Source organism: Delphinapterus leucas, chromosome 1 (genome assembly GCF_059928025.1).
Source record: "Delphinapterus leucas isolate spDelLeu-1000000601 "Yukka" chromosome 1, BTC_Dleu_Yukka2, whole genome shotgun sequence".
Lineage (NCBI taxonomy): Eukaryota > Metazoa > Chordata > Mammalia > Artiodactyla > Monodontidae > Delphinapterus > Delphinapterus leucas.
Window position 1 is genome coordinate 84,125,172 of NC_143129.1, and position 17,321 is coordinate 84,142,492.

General features: G+C 40.8%; 1 protein-coding gene across 3 annotated transcripts in view; it reads right to left on the minus strand.

Annotated features, from left to right (window-relative positions):
- Nucleotides 1-2,082: 2,082 nt before the first annotated feature.
- The window catches only part of CHD1L (chromodomain helicase DNA binding protein 1 like), a 50,897-nt gene continuing 35,658 nt past the window's right edge, over nucleotides 2,083-17,321 (minus strand). Inside the window, exons 16-23 of one of the 3 annotated variants that reach the window (XM_022583904.2) lie at nucleotides 14,644-14,792; nucleotides 13,656-13,819; nucleotides 12,901-13,106; nucleotides 11,731-11,829; nucleotides 4,786-4,856; nucleotides 4,567-4,681; nucleotides 3,374-3,482; nucleotides 2,083-2,435 (exon numbers count right to left, since the gene is read on the minus strand). In XM_022583904.2, coding sequence (XP_022439612.1) covers nucleotides 2,357-2,435; nucleotides 3,374-3,482; nucleotides 4,567-4,681; nucleotides 4,786-4,856; nucleotides 11,731-11,829; nucleotides 12,901-13,106; nucleotides 13,656-13,819; nucleotides 14,644-14,792 — 992 coding nt within the window. In that variant the 3' untranslated portion in view covers nucleotides 2,083-2,356. Of the gene's footprint in view, nucleotides 2,436-3,373; nucleotides 3,483-4,566; nucleotides 4,682-4,785; nucleotides 4,857-8,813; nucleotides 11,391-11,730; nucleotides 11,830-12,900; nucleotides 13,107-13,655; nucleotides 13,820-14,643; nucleotides 14,793-17,321 lie in introns of those variants that run through there. The other 2 variants (XR_016394176.1, XR_016394179.1) reach the window with 2 other exon arrangements.

The following is a 17,321-nucleotide window of genomic DNA, read 5'->3' on the forward strand; positions in this document are numbered from 1 at the left end:
GGAAGTCTAATACTTTTCCCAACTTGCTAGCCAGTTATCCACATACCATTTTAAATTCAGTATTTGAGTACCTATTAATTGATTTGTGTGATAGGGAAAATAAATGAGAAATCACCTTTCTCAAAGGCCTTAGTATTTAGGCAGTAATTAAATAAATATACCAATGAGTATAATATGTCAACAAATTAAGTGCCATAAACCCAATTATCATTTGTAGTTCAACCACAGAGAGGTTAGATTTTTCTGGATTCTTAAAGAATCAGATTTGATAGGGGACAATAGCGGGCTGGAGATACGGGAGGGGATTTAGAGGGTGCAGGGTGTCCAGGGAGGGACCAGAATGAGCAAAGCCTCAAGCAAGAAACTGTAGGATGTCTTTGGGAAATTAGGTTAAATTATGGTGGAAGACAAGTAATGCTCGAGTGAGTTTATTCTTCACTTAGCAGACAGCAAAAGAAAACACATTGGCCTAGAGATGGTTCAGGGCTCTAAAATGGGTGATTCAAGCTATACTTGAAGAGGATTAATTAACTTAGAATGTAGTTTAGATTGATGGGACAAAAAATTAAACAACAGGCATGTTACAAAGTGAAGGAAAGTTTATTAAAAGTCAAGAAAATATGTAAGATTGTACATAATGAAAATTTCAAGTTTAAGTTCCTCACTGTCTCAATAAGCAGGGCTTTTTAAAATTGATGTTTATGGTACAAACTTCTCCACAAAAGCTCATCCGTGAACAAAATCTTATATTGTCCTCTTGGCCCTATCTTGGCCTCCTCAGAGGGGAGGGCCAGATGGCATCAAAGATGCTGTGGAAGAAAGGGGACAGAACCCTTGGGATAAACAAAGTAGGTAGCTTCTCTCATTCTTCCTTCTCAGACAGTGACACCCTTTGATGGGAAGAGTGAAGGGGTTATGAGACAGGAAAGACATACGGAGATAAAGCAGAGCAGCATTTTTGACTAATGAGCTAGGAGAGGTCAGAAAGGAAAACAGGGGGCTGCCACTAACAGGTGACCTCACGTTTAAGGGAGAAAGTGCTACATGAGTTTTCTGATCTCTTTCCGTGTTGTTTTGCCCAGTTTACCAGGGGGCAGACAGTCATGGCCCAGGGCCTTCATCCAGAGAAAAGGCCCATATGGTTGGAGCAAGTGGGACAGAATAGGGTGAAAAGGAGCCCCTTTCTTTTCAAAAAAAATACCTGTGCCCCTAAAAATGTCAGTTATGCTCCCTTTGGGGGTGAGTTCCCCCTTCTGATGCCCCTCTCAGATGTTCAGAAACATCTACAGCTAGCCCTATGCACTCTGATATCCAAAGAAGTACAGCTTTTCAGAAGGGTAGACAGCTTGTGGACGATCAAGTTTTCCTTGCATCTGCTTATACTTCGCCTGTTTGGACTCTGGCTGCTTTTGAAGGGCCGGCAGCTTACTTATGCATTGGCTTAGATTTCTCTACATTCTCCCTTTTCGGAGTTCCAATTCTGCTTCTAAGACTTAAGATGCCAGACAAGAGGTTAAAGTTATTATAATCACCCATGTGTCAAGCGCTGGTGGTTAAGAGTAATAGATAGGAGGCAATAAAAATGAAAGTAAAAAAGAAATTTTAGGAAAAACAAATTAAGGAATCGTGAATTTAGGGTCTAATAGGTCTTCAAAACAGATGCTAAATTGTTGAAGGGTGAAGGAGCCCAGAGGGAGTCAAATAGAACAGTACAACCCAGGTGCCAACAGCACTACTCTCCTTAGTGGGAGGGGGAGTGATCTTCTGGTTTCTCTGAAGTCACATTTGACAGGCCTCTGGGCCAACATGTGTTCTTCTAGCTCTGAATGCTGAGCAGGATGGAGAGAAGGGCAGGAGGGGCTCCACACATCTGGATCAGGAATCTCATTTCTCAGCCTTTCCCCTCGGAGACCTATCTTTCCAAAGCACGAACTGGCTGAAGGTGCTTCCTTCCCCTAGAGCCACCCTGTTCTCCTATTACCTTTCCTTTCTCCTTAATCCACTCACCTTTCTCACTTTAGAGAAATCAGTCTGATGGAGGGGACGAAAACTAGACTGAGGGGAAAGAAAGCAAAGAAACCATTAGAGATAGAAAATGTATTTATTATTATGCAAATAGCTGTGCAAACTGGGGCCCTGGCAAGCTGCCAAAGGATTTTCCCAAATATCTCGTGCATCCCTGTATTACACGCACCACATCAGTACCACACCCAAGAGAACAAAATTCGAATTCAGAAAACAGAGTACCTCAGAGGACCACCAGATCCTGATTCCTTTTTGAAATATTCTATTACAGTAGCTTTGAGCAAACATCTTAGCTGGTTGCTGAAGGCTGGATCTGATGCTGAGCCGATTGTTAAGGCACCGGCTGTCCTAAGGAGGAAGATGAGGCCTGTGGATGAAGGATGGCAGCCTTGCTTCTAGGAAAGTAGTAGCTGATAAGGATGGTCAAGGAATATATATTTCATCACTTTAGAAAACTTTAAAACTTTTTAAAATCAACTTTACTAAAACTACTAGTTCTTTAGTAATTATTGAAATAACCACTCCAGAAGTAGCATGCCTTAAGTTTCTTTTTACCATATCATAAATCTTTCCAATATTGTTAGTACTTATTACTGTAGAATTATTATCTGATATACTAAAACTCTTTTGATACTGCTTGAATTGTGCAAGTGTATAAAACATAACTTCTCTGCTAAGTTTTTACATTGGTTTAAATAAACCACCACTGAGTGAATTCATTTCAGTAAGTATCTAAGTAAAAAGATGAAGTTTCTGTATAATTATAGCACTTGGGGGCCAATTCAGCTTCTTCTAGTAATTCTGGACTCAGTACAGTTCAAACAATGCTAACTTACACAGCAAGCAGGTCATCAGAAGAAAATACTAGTCCAGCAAATCTACATTATATCCTCATGGTCAAAATGAATTTCACACTGCTCCTTAAGAATACATTGAATGGGTTCAGAAATAAAACAGTTCACTTGTTTGTTTGTTTCTTGTTTGTTTATTTTAGTGAACAGAGTGAAGTTCTTAGAATCAGGCCTTGGTCTATGGGCCTGAAGGATCTCCAGAGAACTGATGTGAAAAAGATTCAGTATGTTAGCAAATGGCAATTCTTCAATTAATTCCCCTCTTCGTATATCTTTTAATTTAGCTGTTGGCACCCAGAAACGCTTGGGTATATTTACCTCCTTGGATATATACAAGTTAGAAAATGCTCCTTAGTTTTTTCTCATTGAAGAGGGGTAGACTGAAAAACATGGCAGAAGAAGACTTGGCCTTGGATTAAATAATGACACCAGAAAAATGCAAGACATTTTCCCCTTCTGAGCTGGAAGTGCACACCATCAGGATAACAAAAGGATACATGTAAGTTGGGATGCCTCTTGAGGCCAAGTGTTTCCGAATAAGTCGCTCAGTACCATACCAGTTAAAACCTTCCGTGGCATGTCCAATGCGTGGAAGATGGACACTTGCTGTTAAAAAAAAAAAAAGAATCATGATGTCTTCATTCATCAAATTGATTAATGTGTATAAAATATACATAGGAGATAATAACATATTCTGAGTCACTTTTGTGGTTCCCAATGAACAAAATGTATATAATCTTGGTGTGTCCCACTCAAAGCATATGATTATAATGTCAAAAATATTCTGGGGAGGGGTTGTAATAGGGGAAAATTAAATTAATTCTATTGAACACAAGGACCTACAGGCTCTGGAAATAAGTAGGTACTATGGAAATAAAATACGATCAATGATCAAGATGTAATCAAAATAAGGAAAGATTCTTTAACAAGTCAAGGGGACTTCCCTGGTGGCGCAGTGGTTAAGAATCCGCCTGCCAGTGCAGGGGACGTGGGTTTGATACCTGGTTTGGGAAGATCCCACATGGTGCAGAGCAACTAAGCCTGTGTGCCACAACTACTGAGGCTGCGTTCTAGAGCCCTCGAGCCACAACTACTGAGCCCCCGCGCCTAGAGCCTGTGCTCCGCAACAAGAGAAGCCGCTGCAATGAGACGCCCGTGCACCGCAACGAAGGCGTAGCCCCCACTCGCTGCAACTAGAGAAAGCCCGTGCACAGCAATGAAAACCCAATGCAGCCAAAAATAATAAAATAAATTTATTTAAAAAAAGTCAATCAGTTCAAGAAACTGTGAGACAGCACACTGGGCTTAGAAACAAAATTGAACTCGGGTTTTTGGCAGAGAACTGTCTGCTAATGCAGACTGGGACTCTCCAAGAGGCGTTTCACAACTGCATTATGACCAGTTTACTTCATCTCTGGTCCTTTACTTCCTCATCTGTAAAATGATACAAATACCCAAGTGGATGCAGGCAGTCCACAGAGATAATGGATACAAAAGTGATGCAGAAAGGAAAAGGGCTTTGCAAATACAAGATGCGGAGGTTGTTACTTCTGTGATCTCTCATACTGGGGCTTACCTTTACCATGTATGCTGAATGGGGTCTTGACATTTCTTACCTCCCTTTAAAAATCACATCATATGCTTGGGAGCAGAAATTTATCTATCCCTGAGCACAAGTGGAAGAGCTTACCTTTCTTTTTCTTTGCTGCTAAAAATATCTTCTTCAGGCCCTCGTCTAGGGCTGCCATCTTAATGCCAGACAGGACATTGGCACGATCACGGTGCTGGGCCACAATCAAGGCCAACTAGGAGGAATGATCGTTAGCTGGGTGGGAGCAGGAGTAGTTTCAAGGGGAGGTGATGGGAGTCAAAGTTCAGCTCTGATAAACTGATGTGGTTGTTTACTTACCAAATCTTGCCCTTTGTTTCTTGACTCTTTATCATCAATAGGAAATAAAAGGACACCTCCCAAACACAAATCTGAGGTAAAACAAAAGGGAGCAACAGAAAGAACACAAAGTTCACTACAGAATGAGATCCCTGAGGAAGGACTACTCTGAATCCTCCTTATGTCTTGCCTTTTCCAAATCCACTCAGGTATGGGTAAGAGTGGCACCCCGTCTTGTTCCTGGTATTAGAGGAAAAGCTTTCAATTCTTGTGGAATATAATGTTAGCTGTGGGTTTGCTGTATATGGCCTTTTATATTATACTGAAGTATGTTCCTTCTATACCCAATCTGCAGAGGGTATGTTATCGAAAGGATGTTGTATTTTGTCAAATGATTTCTCTGCATCTATTGAGATGATCACTTGTATCTTTCATTCTATTAACGTGGTGTATAACATTTATTGATTTGTGTATGTGAACCATCCCTACATCCCAGGGAAAATTCCTGCTAGGTCATGGAATGTAATCCTTTTAATGAGTTCCTGAATTACGTTTGCTAATATTTCCCTGAGAATTTTTGCATCAATGTTTACCAGAGATATTGGTCTATAGTGTTGTTTTCTTGTAGTGTCCTTATCTGGCTTTGATATTGGTAATACTGGCCTCACAGAATGAGTTTGGAAGCGTTCCCTCCTCTTCAATTTTCTGGAAGAGTTTGAGAAGGACTGATGTTAATTCTCCTTTGAATGTTTGGTAGAATTTGCCAGTGAAGCCATCTGGTCCTGGAGTTTCCTGTGTTGGGAGGTTTTTAATTACTGAGTCAATCTCTTTACTCATCATTGATTTGCTCAGACTTTCTGGTTCTTACTGGCTCAGTCTTGGTAGGTTGTAGATTCTATGAACTCATCCATTTCTTCTAGGTTATATAATTTGTTGGTGTACAATTATTCATAGTAGTCTCTTATGATTCTATGTATTTCTGTAGGGTCAGTTATAATTTCTTTTCTGGTTTTATTTGAGTCTTTCCTCTTTTTCTTAGTCTTGCTAAAGGTTTATCAATTTTGTTTATCTTTTTGAAAAACTAGCTCTTAGTTTCATTGACCTTTTGTTTTTCTGGTCTCTATTTCATTTATTTCTGCTCTGAATTTTACGTCCTTTATTCTGCTAACTTTGGGCTTAATTTACTCCTCTTTTCTAATTCCTTGAGGGGTAAAGTTAGGTTGACTATTTGTGATCTTTCTAATTTCTTAACATTTGCATTTATTACTGTAAGCTTCCCTCTCAGAACTGTTTTTGCAGCACCCCATAGGTTTTGGTATGTTGCATTTCTATTTTCACTTTTTTGAAATATTCTTTGATTTTCCTGTTGGTTTTTTCTTTGACCCATTGGTTGTTCGGGAGTGTGTTGTTTAGTTTGCACACACTTGCAGATTTTCCAGCTTTCCTCGTTTTATTTCTAGTTTCATACCACTGTGAACACAAAAGATACTTGGTATGATTTCAATTGTCTTATTTTGCTAAGACTTGTTTTTTGCTCTATCATATGATGTCTCCTTGAAAATGTTCCACGTGCACTTAAGAATGTGTATTCTGCTGCTGTTGGATGGAATGTTCTATAGATGCCTGTTAGGTCCACTGGGTCAAATGTTTGGTTCAAGCCCATCATTTCCTTGTTGATTTTGTCTGGATGATTTACGTATCACTGACAGTGGAGTATTGAAGTCCCCTATTATTATTGTATTGTAGTCTATTTCTCCCTTCGTATCTATTAATATTTGCTTAATGTATTTAGGTACACAGGTGTTACGTGCATATATGTTTACAACTGTTATATCTTCTTGATGAATTGATCCCTGTATCATTATATAATGACCCCTTTGTTTATTACCATTTTTGGCTTAGAGTCTATTTCGTGTGATATAAATATAGCTACTTCCACTTTCTTTTAGTTTCCACTTGCATGGAATGTATTTTTCCATCTCTTCACTTTGAGTCTACATGTGTCTTTAAGGCCCAAGTGGGTCTCTTATAGGCAGTATATAGTTGGGTCTTGTTATTTTTATCCATCTAGCCACTCTGTGCCTTTTGATTGATGAATTCAATCCATTTATATTTTATTTATTTATTTTTGGCTGTGCTGGGTCTTCATTGCTGCACATGGGCTTTCTCTAGTTGTGGCTAGTGGGGGCTACTCTTCACTGTGGTGCGTGGGCTTCTCATTGCGGTGGCTTCTCTTGTTGTGAAGCACAGGCTCTAGGCACGCAGGCTCAGTAGTTGTGGCACAGGGGCTTAGTTGCTCCGCAGCATGTGGGATCTTCCCGGACCAGGGCTCGAACCCGTGTCCCCTGAATTGGCAGGCGGATTCTTAACCACTGCGCCACCAGGGAAGTCCCCAATCCATTTACATTTAAAGTAATTATATGTAAGGACTTACTAATGTCATCTTGTGCTTTCCAGTGGTTTTGTATTTCCATTGTTTCTCTTTCCCTCTGTTTTCTGCCTACCTTTGTAAATTGGTTATTTTTTGCGGTGGTATACTCTGGTTCCCCTTTCTCTGCCTTTTGTGGATCTGCTCTGGGTTTTTGCTTTGTGGTTACTATGGCGCTTACATGAAACATCTTATAGACAGAACAGTGTTCAAGTGCCTATAAAAGCTCCACCCTTTTACTCCTCCCTTTTATACTATACATGTAACAATTTACCTCTTTTTATGTTTTTATATTATTCATTAGCAATTTATAGTAGCTATAGTTATTTTTACTACTCTTTTCCTTTAACCTTTACATTACAGTTGAGTGGTTAACACACCATCCTAACACTGAGTTAGTTTTCTAAATCTGACTCTATATATTTTACCTTTACCAGTGTGTTGTGTACTTTCACATGTGTTCATGTCACTGATTAGTGTCTTTTCATTTTGGCTTGAAGAACTCCTTTCAGCATTTCTTGCAAGGCAGGTCTAGTGGTGGTGAATTCCCTCAGCTTTTGTTTGCCTAGGAAAGCCTTTATTTCTCCTTCATACCCAATAGATAACTTTGCTGGTAAAGTATTCTTGGCTGGAAATTTTGATCTTTCGACACTTTGAATATGTCATTCCACTCTCACGACCTGTAGAGTTTCTGCTAGGAAATCTGCTGAGAGCCTAATAGGGGTTCCTTTGTAGGTTACATTCTTGTTTTCCCTGGCTGCTTTTAAGATTCTTTATCATTGATTTTTGACAGTTTCATTATAATGTGTCTTGGAGAACGTCTTTTTTGCATTGAGATTATAGGGTGATCTATTAGCTTCATGGACATGTATGTCCAAGACTTTCCCTGGGTTTGGAAAGTTCTCAGCTATTATTTCTTAAACTCTTTGTCCCCTTCTCCTTCTAGAAGCCCAATTATTCTGATATTTGTGCTTTCTTGTTTCAATCTCATAACTCACATAAGCTTGCTTTGCTCTTTTAAAATTTCTGTTCTTTCATCTCTTCTGTGTTATTTCAAAATTCCTTTCTCCCGAAGTCACTTATTCTTTCTTCCATATGGTCTCCCCTGCTATAGCTGCTCTCTATTGCATTCTTCATCTCATCCACTGACTTCTTCAGCTCTACGATTTGTTTTGTTTTTTAAAATTTCAATCTCTTTGAAAAGAAGTCATTATGTTAACATATTTTATTCCTGATTTTACTGAGTTGCCTGAGTCTTCTTGTAAAATTCATTGAGTTTCTTTATAACTGCTATTCTGAATTCTTTGTCAGTCAGATCATAATATTCTGTGCCTTTGAGCACGGTTGCTAGAGAACTGTCATTTTCTTTTTGTGATGCCATATTTCCTTGATTTTCCATATTCCTGGTACATGCTGGTGCTTTTGAATCTGAAGTAGCGGATACGTCCTAAACTCTGTGCTCATTACCGTCAGCAGATGGGGTATTATGTTCTATGGTTTTGATATTATCTCGGTTTTTCCTATGTGTTTGTGCTCCACTCTTCTTGCTGTGTCTTGTAGCCAAATTTTTAAGCTTTTGTGTCTTCTCTGATTCTTACAATTCACCAGGTTGGCTGCACACCTTTTTTCCCCAGAAGGTGGAAACCAAGTTTGTGGTTTCTTCCCTGCCCATCAACAGGACCTGTTTTGAGTGGGCTCCTGGTCTAGCAGAGCTCGCTCTCATGGACACACTGCGGAGCAAGCACAGGGAGCCAGCATCAGAGTTGGGGGGAGGTGTGGGTTTAACACTTGGTGCATTGGGAGTGCCCACACACCTAGTAGGGAGATCCCCAGCATGGTACCCCCCCCCCCAGGGGTCCCTGAGTGAACTTCCTACTGAGCACGTCTTTGACACCATTTGAAATTCTTATCTGCCTCTTTCCCAATATCCTTCCTTCCCACAGTCGTGGAGCTCCCACCTTAGTACCCCAGATGCTGGCGGAGAGAAACAGGTTTTTCCAGCTGTGTTCCACCTGGTGAGGGTAGCTGGGTGCCTCTGCCAGAAAAATCAGCCCCTCGAAGTGTTTCCTTGCGGGGAGGGTTGATGTTGGGAAAGTCTCTTACCACCTCGGCTGCAAGCAAACTCGTATTTTTCTTTTTCTCCAACGGTGTGCCAGAGTCTCCCTTCGGGAAGGCTGGACTTCTGCAAGTTCTGTGTGTGAGTAACTGCCCAGGGCAGCACTCACCTGATTTTTGCCCTACAGCAGTGAGAGGGGTATAGGCAGTTTTGCTGGCTCTATTGGTTCCTTGCCTATACGGAGGTGTGTCTGTCTCTTACCAGTTGCAGTGGTGGGTGAGTCTTCTCTTGGGTCTCCCAAAAGACCCACCAAAGCACCTTTGTTCATGTTTAGATGTCTAAACTGTCGGTTAAAAAGGGAGATTAAAGAAGGAATGCCTTATGCAACCATGTCACCCCCTTCACGCCTGAATTTTTATGATCTAATTCAGTGCCTCTCAAACGCTGCCTACAAAGTACTCCTGTAGGCACTGGAGAGTGAATGCAAAACCCAGAGGCATCCAGGCTGGGAGGGGGTGGGGCACTATGAACGTAAAATTCCTTCAGAAGAGTCTTACGTTTGTCTTAAACTATTCAAATATTGTATTCTACCATACTTACATATTTGTATTTGTATATTTTCCTACCTCACCCAAATCAAACCAAATTCTCTAGAGAAACGAGCTAATTTAATTCTATGGCTTTGCATACTCCAATTTTTTTTTTTTTTTGGCCTACTCCAGTTTGAACCTTTTGTCCTCTCAATCCATCCTGCATACCCCAATTGTTCAGGTCATTCTAAAATATTTGCTCTGCTATGCCATTCTTCTACTCAAATCTCCCATATCTAGCCACTAGCCATTGGATAGGGTACTGCCTAGAATGGCATCTCCCTGGACAAGTCATGTACGGTCTTCTATAATGTGGCCCAAATCTCTCTTTAAAATCTAACTCTCCTCTATTCCTCAGCCTAAACCCTCTATTCCAGCCTGTCTGACCTACACAACATTCCCCAAAAACATTCACTGTGTAGCTGCAGGGATCATTCAATACCCCATACTGGGAACGGTGGAGTTACAGGGATACCAAAAAGAATGAGACATGGTTATGGACTCTCCTGCCCTTTCTCTCCACCTATTTAAATTCAACCCAACCTACCCTTCCAGGACTAAGAGAACGTTCACCACTTTCCATGAAGCCCTCCCTGATAACTCAAGCCCACTTTTCATCTACCCTGCTCTACCTTATTTCAGTCCTTCTTCAGAAAACAGTGCACACCCCCATCTCTGTTTCCTTACTGACCACTTACGCCTTAACTCTGTGCAACCAGGTTTTACTTTTCACACTCTCTCCAAGTGCTCCAAGGTCATGTGACTGCCCTTGGGGCAAATCCAATGGCCTTTTCCCAATGCTCATCCTCACTTCAGTGTCTGACACTACAGACCGCTTCTTGACATCTCTCTTCCCTTGTACCTCAAAACACTCCATTCTCAAGGTTCTCTTATTTTTCTGACAATTCCTTCTTTCTCCCCTTCTTGCCTCTGCTCCTAAATGGAGGTGTTTTCCATGCTCTATTCTCTGCCCTCCCATTCCTCACTCAAATGGGAACTTCTCAGCCAGCATCTCTAACTCCGACCTCCTCCTGAATTCTCTCCTTTTCCAGCTGCCCAATCAATATCTAGATCTGGGTTAATTATTTCACACGTATTAAGCCCTGTAATATGTAATCTGTTTTAGTAGAAAGAGGATTCACTCTACGTCCTTACATCCCCTTCTACCCTGGAGAAGTGAGCAGAAGAATTAGGAAAAAAACAATCTCTAAGAAATGTGAAGAGCCCTCCTCCACTGGACGAGATCCTTTATTTCCTACGGAACTTGAGAGGCTAATCACAATAATCACTTTACTCCTCTTGCCACTTTGTGATCTCCACACATAACAGGAGGTGCCCTGGCCCCTCCCTATGCCAAGGGGGAATAGTGTTCACCTTCCAAGTTCCCCTGCCCCGCACAGCTCTACTTCTGCCTCCAGGGAGTGTTACTTCATAATACAACCTCCTTCCCTTCAGCACCAAGGTCTTGTTAGCACTTCAGTGGTATGTCTCAGTTCTCTCCCACAGGAGTCTGACACTTTCAGGAGATATTCCCTCAAGAAGATGGAGTCAACTGGGTAAACAATGAAATGATCTTCAAGCCAACACTTTAACATGCTTGCGGGGATTGACATTTATCAAAGTACTTGCACATTCATTCATTATCCTCATTAGAGTCCCATGTGGTGGGTGGAATAAGTATTATTCACAAATTACAAATGAGAAAACAGACATAGGGAGGGGAAGGGATTGCCTCAAAGTCACATATCAACCAGCTGACTGATGACAGAACGCGGCCCCAACTGGCTCGTCCCGCTCCTCATCTAGTGCTTTTTAACGCACCTAATACTTGTCCTAAGCGTCCTCTCCCCTCTTCTCCCATCCCTAGCCCTTCTCTCTGCTTTGCTTCTTACCTTTCATTTTCCCAGCCAGCTCATATATTTTTCTTGGCTCAGCAGATCTTTTTTCCAGAGCTGTGAATAAACCACCTCTGCCCCAGCGGCCGGAGTCATCTGATAGAAGAAACAGAAAGTTTTCTTCTATAGGAGGCAAAATCCAGTCCACAATTTAAAAAAACAAAGGTACACCGAAGAGACCTGTAGAAGAATGATTTTTCAAAGAGCAGAAGAAACTAATCTCCTGCACATATTATACACTGGACTTCTCAAATATGTTTAGGTTTTCTGGAATATACTTGGCCATCATAACAGAAAAGCATCAAAAAAATTAGTGTTCTGAAAGAGCAGAATCTCTGCGGTACTTCTGTAATTCCTGGGAGATGGCTGAGGAAAGATGCAGAGCAGATGTAATACAACAGCACACAACTCCCATTTTACAGGTAAGAAAATGGAAAGGTTAAATGACTTATTCAAGTCGGTACTAACACAGCTAGTTAGTACCTGGTATTTACAGTCATTCATTCATTCAATCATACTATAAATATTTGTTAGTATTACATATCAAGAACTGTTTTAGGCACTAGGGTTACAGCAGTGGACAAAAAGAAATCCCTGCTCCCATGAAGCTATTTTCTAGTTCAATGAAACAAATAAGCAAATACACAGGCAATACGTCAGGTGGTGATGTATCATCAAGTAAAATAAGGTAAGAAAGTGGCTAGAGAAGAATAGAGGGGTGAGGATGGGGTCTGGGCAATCAAGAGAGACCTCTCTGAGATGCAGACATTTGAACAATGCTTGATGTGGCGAAGTGGGGAAAGAGGGCTCCAGACAAAGGAAGTAAAAAGTACAAAGGTCATGAGGGAAGAACATGCTTGGAGTTTGGAGAGGATTCGTTTGTCTTACAGATGCTACCTCCTTGTACTCTCTTAAAAAACCTTGTGCAGAGAACAGGGCAGATCTTATACCATTATACAGATAAGGAAGTTGGGGCCCAGAGAGGCTGGGCTGCTCAACCGGATAAACAAGAGGGACAAGAGTCAAATCCCAGTCTCCTGGTTCTAAAATTCACTCTTTTTGACCACACAAGACTACACTGGGCCCATTAATCACCCCTAAATCAGGGTTCTGCCTCATCTTCCCCAGACCTTGGTACCATAAAGACTCAGGCCCCATTTCTCCTACCTACGCAGTGCACGATGACAGCATCCTCCGCCCCAGCCTGTGGGTGGGTGACATCACCGCTTACATACTTGATGGAGGTCGAGTCCGGGTCCTCACAATCCAGTTGGGCAGAGCGTTCATCTTCCCAGTCCTCCAGGTCCTCTGGTTCGCTCTCGTCGGAAGGCAGGCAGAAGGACTGGTAATCGTTGGACTCCCACCAGGCCATCCTTCAACAGGCCAGAGAGGAAAGGAAATTAACTGGGCTTATCACAGTTTCCCTTGGAGCACAGCTTGTACTGCTATTCACAAACAGTAAGTGCCAAGTGGAGATGCAATTGGAAACTCACCCTGTTTTCTGCCTATTTGTAAATAAACAAGAAGCCTTACTGATTAGCCTAACTGCCTCCTGACTACACTTCAAAAATGAGCAGCCACCGGATGTCACTGTTTTTAAGAACATGTGACTAAAAGGGAATGTTCAAGTAAACTACTCTCCTTAGGCAGCTGAAATAAAATCCTAAAGTTTTCTAGCTTCAACTGAATGCATCTTCTCTGCCTTAGGCACTCAGGGCTGTTCTCTTAAGTAGACTAACTGTTAAGGTTAAAGTTTAACCTTTAAAAATGTATTCTAGTACCAGCAGGAACTACCAGCTTTACAGACATTTTCTGCAATTGTAAAGTGATGTTCAACTGTGGACTCACTATGCAATAGTGATTCCCTTACCAACTGGGACCCTCAGCTTTATTAATAATACAATCGAGTAACACATACATACTTTTTCTTATGTTCTGCTTCTTCCTTTCTCCTCTTCTTCTCCTCTAATAGTTTCTTTCTCTTGGCTGCTGCTTCTTGTCTTTTCTTCCTCCTGTCCTCCAGCTCTTCTGGGCTCAGAATCCGCTTCCTTTTGGTAGACCCCTCCACAAGGCCTGGGATGAGAACCTGTAGGAAGAACAAGCTCCATAACCAGGAAAGTTGGGGGCTACCTGTTCCTTCACGAGTTTCATTCATCCCTAAAACACACTCTGAACAGAAGCAACGTGCTTAATATTTCACAAGACATTGCATCTCCACGTCACCTTGGGTGGTGGGAAGTGGTAGCAAGACACTTCAATTGAGACATTTTATAGGCATGGTAACCAGGATACTGTGCTCTAAACTCAGCCAAAGCACTGCCATGGTTAGTACAGCAATACATCATTTTGATTAATTTCATTAGGAATAAGGTACTTCAGAAAATAACTTTTTTAAAAAATTGAAGGCATACCCTGCAGGACGCTATTTTAGGTTTAACCATGTTTAATGGAAATCTTCCTCAATGTATTATATCATTCTGCCTTAAACAGAATATTTCAACATCATGATTATCTTAATGACAACTAGCATTTAATGAGCACAGATTAAGTGCCAAATACTGTGGACACTACATACAACACTTATGATTGCCATCCTCTCTTAATGACATAGGGTCATGACTGTCAGCAGCAGGGTATGGTATTTTGGTGTAATACAGTGATCCCTTCAGGGGTGGCTTAGACAGACAAGGCTGCTATCACCTGCATTAAACGGTAAAATATACGCTCCTTGTTATTATTTTTATGCCAACTTCTTACATAGTTTTTATACTAGGGTACAATCAATGATACTTGTATTTCAACAAACACTTACACACTTATTTCTTAACCAATCACTCCCAGCATCATTTTTTGTTCTCTTAGGATGAACATCTGAAAGAATTTATCCTTACACAAATTAATAGTTCTTACACTGCCTTTATGTCGGAGTAACCGGCCCTCTTGACTAGTCTTCTCCAAAAGGGTTTTGTGAAGATTCACCAGTTGCTCAAATGATTTTCTGTCTTCTTTACTAGGCTCCTTAGAATAATCTTTACCTTCAAATAAGTACATGTGGTTTTCTAAAAACATAAAACACAAAGAGAAAAATGTTAGATACTAAAGAAAAATACATTGATTCTAGTCAAAGCATAACCAGGGTGGACAAAAGAGCAGCCCGTGTTCTAAATGGGCTAAGACTAGCTTGTGATGAAGGTACTGGATTTCTGGTCTCACTAATGCTGATGGGTTTGGGATCCACATGGGGATCTCGTGTATTTACTTTTCAAAGGAGAGAGCATGGTAAAGCCCTTTTGGTCCATCTCTAGATGGTCTGTGAGTCTCTGCTGGATGCCTCCACCCTGCTGAGTTCCGGAACACTCATCACGCATCCATTCCACACAACTCCCCAGCATAAATCTCACTGACATTAAGATTATCTAATAAAGGTAACCAAGAGCATATTTTTTAAATTCTAAACACACCTTTAACACTCAACTTTTTCCCTCCTTTGCTGTAAAATAAAAAGGAACAAGTAGAAAATCTAGGAGGGAATAAAGAAGCACAAAAACAATCCCTTAGATTTACAATATTCTTTGTAGATCTCATGAAGCATCTTCATGAGCCTCACCACAGTTCTGATATAACTAACTCCACTTAAGAAAGGGAAAACTGAGGCTCAGACAGTGATCAGGAGACTCCCCAGTTCTCATTGCTAATAAGTGAAGAAGGCAGGATTTCCTGACTCTAAGGCCAATGCGCTCTTTTCAGTACATTACTGTTCTCTATAGAAGGATGGAAAGGTAACAGGCCAGCAAATAACAATTACAGTAACAACAATAATGGTGACAGTGTAAACTTGAACAGCATTTTATGCTATGTGTTTTGCAACTGTGTAAAAGAGTAAAGCAGGTACTGATAGCACCGTTTTACAGAGGAGGACCCAAAGGCTCAAAGAGGTTGGGTGATGTGCCAAGATCATGAATCACATGATAAAGAGAAGTCATAACAAGCCAAGACTAGCAACCAGAGAGAGGTGAGACAATGATTCTAAAGTGAAACATATTTAATAGCACATGTTACCAAAAATGTATTTTCACAGCATTATAAAATCAGCTGTAGGTATGCTTTTCCCAGAGAGTTCGAAAGCAAAACATTTTCATTCTCAAGAGATCAACTGCTTCACACTTGTACCCAAATCCAGCCAGCTGTAATTCTAATTGGCATTTGCTAATTAAATCAGCAGGGGGGCTTTCAATGAGGTGCTCTAGCAACAAGTGGAAAAAAAAAATAAAGAGTCGAGAAGTGTAAAATATCAACATATGTATCTTCATGCAATTCTCAACTTACGAAGGTGATTTAAAAAAAAAAAGCCCGGCATTCAAGATAAAGCCACCCTGTTTTCTATTTAATTTTGATAGGGGATGCTGTAATTACTAGTCTTTCATATTTATTTGTATTCTTTTAACCATGCTATCTGTCTTCAGTCTGCAGCCCAGAGAAGTTTAGAGACCACAGGCTTAGACACTTATCTATAGCCTGTCAATGGAATCATCTACCACAGAGTGAACTCTATACTCACTGATCAAAGACAAAATTCAAAATTTTAATACAACTGGGAAATCTTTTCTGGCAGCTGGACTGCCTGAAAAAAAAATATATTTCTCAGTCCAACTGCCAAAAAATTGTAATTATCTTTCTGGAAAACAGTGAAATTTTATTTTATTCTATTAAACGTTAGGAAAATAGGCTGAAATTAATCTAGATGAGTGCAGAAATGGGTGCAAGCTTCAGTACTTAATGTAATCAAAATGCAACTTAAAAATAGGACCACATACATCTATTTCTTCTCCCACCTAAAATAACTACATGGCAGTAAAGGGATTTTAAAAAGATATATGAGACTACAGTGGATGAAAAGGTCAATAACTCTTTAGAAAATAGAAGTGGCTGGAGGGATGATAACAGAGTGAAAAGAACAATGGAAGCAAAACACAGTGCCTAGTCAGGGGGTGATTATAAGAACACAGACCCTTTCAATCCCCCAAAAGCTTAGAACTTACCATGGATGAGGAACTGAGGGGTGGGGGAACTGAGAGAAAATCTGCACACCAAATACAGGAGTGCCCTGAACCCCTTTACTCACGTTGTCTCCTCAATCTGAGCAAACAGGTTATTCCGACCCTTACCCACCTCTTCCAAGAAAGATATTAAAGGATTCGTCTCTGGAGAAACGGAGTTGCCCAGAGAAAAGACTTCGAATACAGACATCTGGGAAGGTCCCCTTCAGTGTGAAAGACAGCTCACCAACCAGTGATGCTGGAATAAGCCCCGGGAGCCCAGATACCTGCTCAGGCCGGAGCTGCCCATCAGCTTTGGCATTTCACCAGCACACGTGAACAGCCAGCCAGAGCACACCAGGTATTTCAGGAAAACTACCAACAAGGACAAGACAAATTTTTTAAAAAGAGGGAGAAGCAATCGGAGAAAAGAGAGACAACACAGCGAGTAGAGGAATACTTTGTTAAAAGATACAATAAATATTCTCCCTGGAATACTTTTTTAAAAGCTATAATAAATGTCTTCAGAGAGGATGTTATATCCCTGGAATG